Source organism: Phalaenopsis equestris, unplaced genomic scaffold (assembly GCF_001263595.1).
Source record: "Phalaenopsis equestris unplaced genomic scaffold, ASM126359v1 Scaffold219149, whole genome shotgun sequence".
Lineage (NCBI taxonomy): Eukaryota > Viridiplantae > Streptophyta > Magnoliopsida > Asparagales > Orchidaceae > Phalaenopsis > Phalaenopsis equestris.
This window is the reverse complement of record NW_018237541.1, coordinates 28,479-37,877: the sequence shown is the minus strand read 5'-3', so window position 1 is coordinate 37,877 and position 9,399 is coordinate 28,479. Positions and strand designations below refer to the sequence as shown.

Genomic DNA, 9,399 nt, shown 5'->3' with positions numbered 1-9,399 from the left:
GGGGTGGGTGCGGGCGATGCGAGAGGCAAAGGCAAGAGCTTCGCGGTCGTCGGGGCCGGAGATGAAGAACAGGGCGGCGCTGCGGGAGACAGCGAGGCGGGAGGGGGCCGGGAGGCCGCGGTCGATGAAGATGGCGACGGAGCAGGGGGCGGAGGTGAGGACAGATTGGTTGAGGGAGCGGAGGAAGGGATTGGTGAGCTCCATGCCGCCGTCGACGGTGCGGTGTTTGTGGAAGGGGAGGATGATGAGGGCGGCGCGGAAGTCTTCCGCGATGGAGGAGATGTCTTGGTGCATGGTGGGGTAAGGGGAGACGGCGGTGAGGGTGCGGACGGAGAGGCCGCCAGGGGATTGGTCTTCGTAGGACTTGAAGGCTCGGGAGATGGCGGAGGTGGCGGCGGAGGAGGAGGAGGAGGAGTGGATGATGAGCATGGAGGAGGGCCGGGAGGAGAGTTCGATGAGGTGGAGGGCGAGGAGGGAGACGGGCTGGCGTTTGGAGGGATTGGAGGAGTCGAGGAGGGCGAGGAGGGAGGGCACGTGGCGGGTGGCGTGAATGCAGAACAGCAGGCGGAGGTCGGAATCAGGGCGGCGGCCGGAGTGCTCGACGGAGCGGCGCTGGAAGGAGGATGTGCGGCGAGTGGAGCGGAAGGAGAGGGAGAGAAGGGGGCTCACGAAGGCGGTGATGATTGCGGATGTGCACACCATGACTGCGAATGAAGCTTCGCTCAGCAGCTGCACGAAGTCAAAAGGGTACAATTACAATAAGTTTAACAAAAAATAAAAATAAGAAAATAAAGTGCAATTATACCATATATATTAGAGGTCAACATACCGAAGCCACTCAAGGAAGTCAACCACAATGCCCTTTAATAGGTTGACTTGAGAGGTTTAAACTAATAAAGTTAACAAGCTATCTATATTGGCCACTTTGACTTGGTGATCTTATGATTTTGTCCTACTAGTATAATTTAACTTTAGCGTTTCTAATAAAAGTCAACTATTCCACTAAAAGGTGCATCGAAATTCAAAAGTTTGGCTTCAATCTACTTAAGGGGTTTCATAATCTCTCTCACGTAAGTATATGACATCCTCATCAATGCTCTATGCCCATAATTATCTACCAAACATATAGATTATAGTGGTAGCCCTTACAGATTCAAGACATGTCTCTCATTGAGTACCACTTTGTTCTTTATGACACTTGGTTCTCATCTTCTTGTTGGTGTAATGCTCTAATACTATTTGTGACAGCCTGAACTCTCACACATGAAGATATATATATATATATATATATATATATATATAATGGATTTTGGAACCCCTGAGTTTATAATGTATTTTTATTTTTAGCTGAGGATCCACTATCCCTCCCTTATTTTGTAATCTTTTTGAGTTTTAATGCGTAGGGAGCCACGAGTTACTCTTTTATTAATATTATATATATATATATATATATATAGACACACACACTCACACACTCGCGCGCATGTATACACAGAAATAGATATACACAAATTTTAATTGATTTTTATCCCATAGAATTAAAATTAACATTTAGCCCCCTTTAGTAAGGCTAATCCACATCGCCAGAACTACATCTGTCAATTTTGAGGCAGACGAAACCGAAGCCATAAGCCTGAAGAAATTAAAAGCCGGAGAGCTTGTTCATCCATTATGGTTGAGCGCACCCCACCAATTCACACTCCAATCATGTTCTCGGATGCTAATTTGTCTGTGGTGGGAATCCCTTCACAGACGTGATCTTAGTCACCACGATCATTGAGAATTACCAAGTCAGGAGCATTCTGATAATTACTGGCAGCTCAATCAACATTCTGTAGAAGGGTGCATTTGATAAGATGGGAATCACCATAAACAGATTGGCTCTCACTTCCGTATCATTAAACAAATTCTCTAAGGAACGAAAGGAGACATGCAAAGTCATTTCCCTCCCGATCACTTCGAAAGAAGGAGACCGCCAATTTATCGCAGCCATCGATTTCATCATCGTCAAAGCAACGAATATGCATATGCCTTCTTCGGCTAACCAGCATTGAATACTTTCAAAGCAATTGAGTCAATTTATCATGTCACCATAAAATTTGTCTTCGAGAGACAAATCATCGCCACTCGTGGTGATTTGATTCAGTCACGAGCATGCTACTTACAGATTGTGGAGAACATACACGAGGATCTCCTCTTACTTGAGCAGAACAAATACAACAGTCTTGAAGCCACAGGGGCCCCAAAAGTCATGTCTATATCTGCAGATGAAGGGGAGAGAACCTTCTTAGTCAACGCGACTTCAATAATGGACATTGGGATCATCTCATCAATGTCCTAAAAAATCATTGTGATATCTTCGCATGGATCCCAGCCGAGATGCCTGGGGTGGATATTGATGTCCCTTGCCATCCTCTAAATGTAAGATCGGGGTCCAAAACACTAAAGTTAAAGATGCAGACAACAACCAATAACTTGGCTAAACCTATTAGGAAAGAAGTCTTAAGGCTACTAGAAGTTGGAATGCAAAATGGAGAATGTGTATGAATTTGACCAACCTAAATGTAGCATATCTCAAGGATAGCCATCCCCTATCGTGAATTGACGCACTAATCGAATCAACAATAGATATCTAATCATGAGCTTCTTAGACACTTTCTCAGACTAACACCAAATCATGATGCAATTGGCTGACATCAAGAAAGCTACCTTCAACACAAGAATACCACCCAGAGATTAATGGACATAATTTTTACTAATTATGAATGAAGAAATGTAAAAATCTATATCGATGACCTGTTGGTAAAAAGAAAAACCACACAACACTATTAAAAATTGAGAAAACATTCAGTACATTAAGAAAGTTTAAGATCAAACTCAATCCACTACAGTGCACATTTAAAGCCACCTTCGGAAAGTTTCTCAATTATTTACTTACTCTCGAAGGGATAAAGCCTAACCAAAAAAAGGTTTCGACCATTTTTGGACATGTCAATGCCAAGGAAACTCAAAGTAATGAGAATAATAGGCCTTAGTAGATTTATCTCAAAATATGAAGATCACTGTTCTCCATTCTTCAAGAGCATCAAAAACACCAATCAATTAACTTGAACTGAAGAATGTGATCGGGCCTTCACAGAGCTCAAAAATCTATTATCATCACTCCATTTGCTGCACAACCTTATTCCCAATGAACATTTCTATTTTTATTTGAATTTCACTAGAGAAGCTATCAGCTTAGTAATGATCAGAGAAGATAAAAAATAATAATTTACAGTCTATTACGTCAGCAAGATAGTCCAAGGTATTGAGCAGAAGTATATGATCTTGGAAAAGCTTGTATTAGCACTCATTATTTATGCTAGGAAATTCTGGCCATACTTCCAAGCTCACAAAAGTAATGGTCCATGACCATACACCAACCGACTATCGAAGAAGCTGAGGCCGCAAATATGCCAATTCAATTAGTCAACAGCTGGGTCGATCCGCTTCAACAGTTCCTATCAACAAAAAAAGTCCCGAAGAACATACAAGACCTCCAAAAATTCAAAATCAAAGTATCTTATTATATGATAATCAACGGGAAACTATTTCAAAGGTTTGTTACCTCTACTTCTCAAAGATGCATTAGGGAAGATGAGAAGAATGTAATCCTGCAAGCATTTCAATCTGGGAATGTGATAGCCATTCATGTGGTGGAACACTAGATAATCAAATCCTTTGAGAAGGATATCTCTCATATACTCTTTGAGAATATGTCAAAGAATTTTCCAAAAGGTGCAAATAATGTCCAAAGTTTGCTCCACTAAGACTTTAACCTTCGCATAAACTGCAACATATAAACAGACCATGGCTCTTCGCAGTATGAGGAATGAGCCTCATAGGGCCTCCCCTAGGGGAAGGGGCAGCGAAAATACATATTACCAAATGGATAGGACTAGAATCACAATGAACATCATCCAAAATTTCATATGGTCCGATATCATCTATTGATAGGGATTACCTATGGTTATCATCATCGACAACGACACCCAAACCATAGATAAAAAGATGAAATAATTCTGCAGTAGCTAAGGGATAAGATAAAAATTCATGTTTGTTCATCATCTTAAGAGTAACAGTCAAGTGGAAGCCGCTAATAAGCTCATTATGAATTTTCTCAAGAAAATGTTGGAAGGAGTGAAAGGAAACTGGCCTGAAGTGGTCCACTCAATCCTATATGCACTCCACACAATACGAATAACCGCCACGGCTCAAACAATTTTTTTCATTGACTGGGGTGGAGTCAATCCTCCTTGTCAAATACGACGTATTCAGGCAAAGAGTGAGTATAGCTTCAAGTTTTGAACAGTCCGGGCTAGATAACTGGAGAGCGAAAAATGACAAAAGCTTTCAAAGTTCACTAGATATCTTAGAAGAATTTCATGATGAGGCATCCTTACGATAATCGGAAACCGAAAGGTTAATGGCCAAGCATTATAATGCAAAGGTAAGAGGACATCGGTTCAAACCATAAGACTGACCTAGTCTTATGGAAAGCAAATGTTGCAGCTCATGATCAGACTCTTAGAAAGTTTGAACCATAATGGTCTAACCCTTACATGATAAAAAAGCAAGTCAGGTCAGAAGCCTATAAGCTAATCACCTACTCAGGCAAAGAATCCCCGAAACATGGAGTGGAGATAGCCTTAAGATCTTCCGCCCATAGGGCGAGTGTTATAATATGACTATTAATTATAGTAATGACATACTTGTGATTTCCTTGTGAGCTTCTATGGTCTACTTGGGGGGGGGGGGGGGGGGGGGCGAAAAAAGCACGCGAGAGTAGAAGAGAGAGGCTACTACAAGGAGGAAGATAGAAATCAGACCAAGAAGACTAAGAAGAGGAAGTAAATTTGTCCAAGAAGAAGAAGAAAGAGAGAGACTTCAAGAATTGATGGAGGAGTTTTTGATCTTGTATCGAGGTAGTTTCGAGGGTGAGAGATCAAGATGATTGGTCATTCCTCGATGTAAAAGGAAGCCTTGTAATTCTTCTTTCCCTCCGTGGATGTAGGTCTATTGACCGAACCATGTAATTGTTGTGCTATTGTGTTTGTGTCCTTGTCACATTTTCTTCCTGTAGTTTTCTTTTCCCTATTTCTCCCCTTCTCTTTCGGTAGCCCGGGTTCTTGAAGAGAAAGGGTAACAAGATCGCAACCTGCAGGCAGGTGTTCGTTTCTTGGAGGCTCTGCAAGAACTGAAAGATTGTCCAGTTTTTTAAAGCTTTGCAGGTTCTTGGTGTTCTTGGTGATCAAGAGCTACAGGAGTTCTTTGGAGTTTTCTCTTGGTATTTGGCGGGGCGAGAATTCACAACAGCGAGACTCCTTAAACATCGATCACTGCCACACCAAGATAAGAATCACAAATGCTTAACCCGTGCGTACAAAAAAATTTATGAATACAAAAAGCTTTCAAAAAAAGGGCAAGATAATCGACTAAATCCTAATTTGCCGATCAAATATTATAAATTGTAGGTGATGTATCACATTCGCTGTTAGGACTCCAATAAATAAAATAAAACGAGCATAAAACAAAAGCAAAAATGAAAGCTCACAAATAAAAAAAATTCCAAACCTGCTGATCACGGCCGATGTTGAGCAACACGAGCTCAATGACGCCCTTCGTGTTCATCAGCAATCCAATGGCCAATCCATCACGAAGCGGCATCCCATACATAACGCCGACCAGCAGGCATCCGACGATCTTCACCACCGCAGAAGCCACCACAATCAGAACCAAACACACCGCCGCCGCCACATCCCCAACCGCTCCGATATTAGTTTTGATCCCACTGATCCCAAAAAACAGGGGCAACAGCAAACCCTCGACGAAATCCTCAAGCCTCTCGATCAGCGCCGTGCCCACCGGACTGTCGCTGGGGATCACGAATCCATAGATGAAAGCCCCGAGGACGGCGTGAATCCCGATCGCATCGGCGATGAGCGCCGCCACCATGACGCCGACGAGCATCGCGCCGGCGCTGAAGTCGTTGATCGCGCCGCCCTCTGGGGTCGTGAGGAGATCCAATCGGCGGCCGGGCGGACGAGGATCCGGACGGCGCCGTAGAAACCGAGACCGGACAAGATGGTCCATAGGGAGATTGCAGGATCTCCGTCGTTTTGGGCTAGGGTTACGGCAAGGCCGAGGAGGATCCAGACGAAACTGTCGACGAGAATGGAGGCGGAGAGAGCGGTGGAGGCGACGGCGGAGTTGAGGAGTTTGAGCTCGGCGAGGGTGCGGACGAGGACGGAGAAGGAGGAGACGGAGAGGGAGAGGCCCAGGAAGACGATGAAGGAGGGGAGGTTGGAGCGGGCGTCGGTGTTGAGGGTGGGTTGGAGAGGGGAGGCGGCGGCGGCGCCGATGGCGAAGGGGACGGTGGTGCAGGCGAGGGAGAAAGCGGCGGATTGGCCGGTGTGGTGGACGGAGATGAGGTCGATCTCCACGCCGCTGATGAAGGTGAAGTAGATGAGACCCAGGTAGGCCATGTTCTCCAGGACGATCACGCTCGGGAGGGGGAACAGCTTCGCCGCGATCCATGGGATGCGCCCCAGCACCGTGGGGCCCACCAGTATTCCGCCCTACAAAATCCATTTCGATTAGTGGGCCCAGGATACAGAATTTTAACTCAGAACCCCACCCATCTGCCAAAATTGACATCTCCATGTATCAAAAGTTGACCCGACACACAAACACGATTCAAACTTTACTTTAAAGTTTTAGGTACGAGTTGACCCGAAAAGATTTTTCGAGTCTGGATCACATTAGAAAATTCAACTCTTTTTTTTTCGATTAAGGTTCGAGTTGACTTGATTCAGTCTGGTCATCTTCAGGTTGGACCTGAATTCGACCTGCCTACCCAAAAGTGTTATTTATAAATCAAACACTTAGGTGATTTTTTGAACTATGAAATTACGGGTGTCATAATCAAGCCACTGTGAATTTAATAGAAATTAAAAGAGATTTGATATTTGAGTAAGAATTTGAAAAATGGATGAAAGAAAGGGCTTGTTTTGTAAATATCAATGATTTTGGTGCCTTGCGTGTAATTGCCTCTACGAAAAAATCATATATTTATATACATAGTAGATAATACACTATTCTTATACATTTATATATAATGAAACTGTTAAGATGGTATCAGATTATCTTGATGAGATCATTTTGGTCCTAGAATTTATAGAAATGTCAAAATAATCCTCAATTATTTTGAATTGAGTTGTAACCGCTCCTTTCCATTCTCTTTGTTCAAGTTCTAGATTTTAAATATATTTTTTTAAATAACAATAATAGTGTACTTATTTATATGTTAAAAAACATTACATTCATTGAAAAATCCAACAATAAAATCAATTAAATTTCAAACAACAAATTAAACTCTCATCAATTACATCACACCATTCGAACGACGGCGTGAATCGATACGATCCAAGCCATCATCCGTACCAACAGTGTTCCTGACATAATCTTTTTTCCCAATTATTCAAAACTCTCAATGATCAAATCATGAAAGCAAACCATAACATTAAAAGTCTATTCAGAACAATTTTCTGTCCACTTTACTTTTCATAGCCACGCGACTCTTTTGTTTGTGAAACTATTTTTTTGTCGTTCTTTAAAAATTTATGTGATAGAAAATTATTTTTTTCGATCTGAACTATCAAAGTGTGATTGCTGTCAGAAAGCTTTCTTATAATCTTTTGAAAGATAGAGATAGAGAGATAAAGAGAGAGAGAATACGATGATATTGGCGAGGTAGCGAGGCTGATGAAGAGGGCGGAGGAGGAGCGCGACGATGCGAGTGAGGAAGACGATGAGCAGAAGCTGAAGAACAAAGCGGGGGAAGGAGTACTCGAAGAGGTTCTCCCCCTGCCACACGCCGCCGACCACCGTGCTCCTCGGATTGAAGCAGACCACCGGCGCCAGAACAGAAGAGTTGCGCCGCTTGTCCACCAAGTACTGTATGCCGGAGCTGTTAACCGAGGCCATTATCGACTGAAAAACGAGGGCTTGATTCGAAGCCAACAATGGCGAGGAGTGGGGAGGGGGGGAGATGGAGGGGGACGTAGAAGCGGGGATAGGGGAGATGAGAAGAGAGAGAATGTGAGTTGGTTGTGTGGGGGGAGAGAGATTAGGAGAACGGGTGATTGGGATTGACTAGGGTTTGAAGTTTATCTGTTACAGTCGCCCAAAAAGGGGAATTTAGTTAAATGAAGGGAATCAATCTTTTTTATGATATAAATAGTAAGATTTGCATGGGAATTTATATGTAAAAAGGGATTTTTTACAAATTGGCCCCCCAATTCCTATGAATTTACATATGAAAGAGCTGAATTACATTTATTTTTCTACTTTTATAACACCTAAAACTTTCGTATTCTATAAGAAAAAAAATACCATTGTTTTGATTTTTAAGAAAGTGATACACTTTTTGGGGATAAGTAATTGAAGCTTGAGGGTTGGAAATGTAAATATATAGAGACTTAGGGGTGTATGTGCATATATTCCTTTATTTTATTACATTAGATATATAAATGTTTAATCTTGCCCCTCTTGAATTTAATTTTGGTTATGATTATTTGGTTACCTTTATTATGAAGAAGTATTTATCAAGGTATAAAAATTTAGGTCCCAAAGAGCCGCAAAATAATTATATTTATTTTTAAATAAATATATAATATTTAAAAAATAATTTTATTCTATACCACATTGTTATCAAACAAAAACAAATAAATTTGATCAAAATATCACAATCCAACTTTTTTTCTTCTAAAATAATTGATACGTCACCAACAAATTTTTATCATCTGCACGAATCTTGAAGCATGACACGGATCTCGAGACAATATTTTGAACAAGAAACATTCAAATTTTGATAAAAACTCATTAAGAGTTCTGATTACAACAAACTTATAGTCAAACTGACCGGATCGATGAGACGAATCTGATGATATCAAAGTCAGACCAATTTGAGTCAAATCAAGCCCACATCAAGTCATTAAACCATTCTTGAAAGTTTACACATTTGTAAGGTAAAATGGATGTTGAATCTTACAAGTTCATACTCAAATCGAGCGTCTCGACAAGACGAATCCAACGAGCTTAAGATCACTCAATTCTGATATCATCAAGCCACTCAAATGTCCATTAAATGTCGTATGATCGAGGAAAGCTATTCGGACCGTCCGATCAAAATGGTTCATATTCCTGCATTAATTGCACCCAAACATTATAAATAGAGTCTCATCCCTCTCATAAAGGGGGAGCGCGTATTTGGTCAGGTGTCCTGACGTAGAGGAACATTCATAGACGAATAATATGGTGACACGTGGCATGGTGGGCCCATATGAAATTTCGGTTAAA

The 9,399-nt window shown here is 41.9% G+C and overlaps 1 protein-coding gene across 1 annotated transcript in view; it reads right to left on the bottom strand.

The window, feature by feature from the left end:
• LOC110037391 (cation/H(+) antiporter 15-like) overlaps positions 1-8,025 on the bottom strand; it is an 8,652-nt gene extending 627 nt beyond the window's left edge. The window contains 4 exon segments of the mRNA XM_020742032.1: positions 12-729; positions 5,614-6,053; positions 6,056-6,617; positions 7,777-8,025. Of these exon segments, the coding sequence (XP_020597691.1) occupies positions 12-729; positions 5,614-6,053; positions 6,056-6,617; positions 7,777-8,025 (1,969 nt within the window).
• Positions 8,026-9,399: the final 1,374 nt, after the last annotated feature.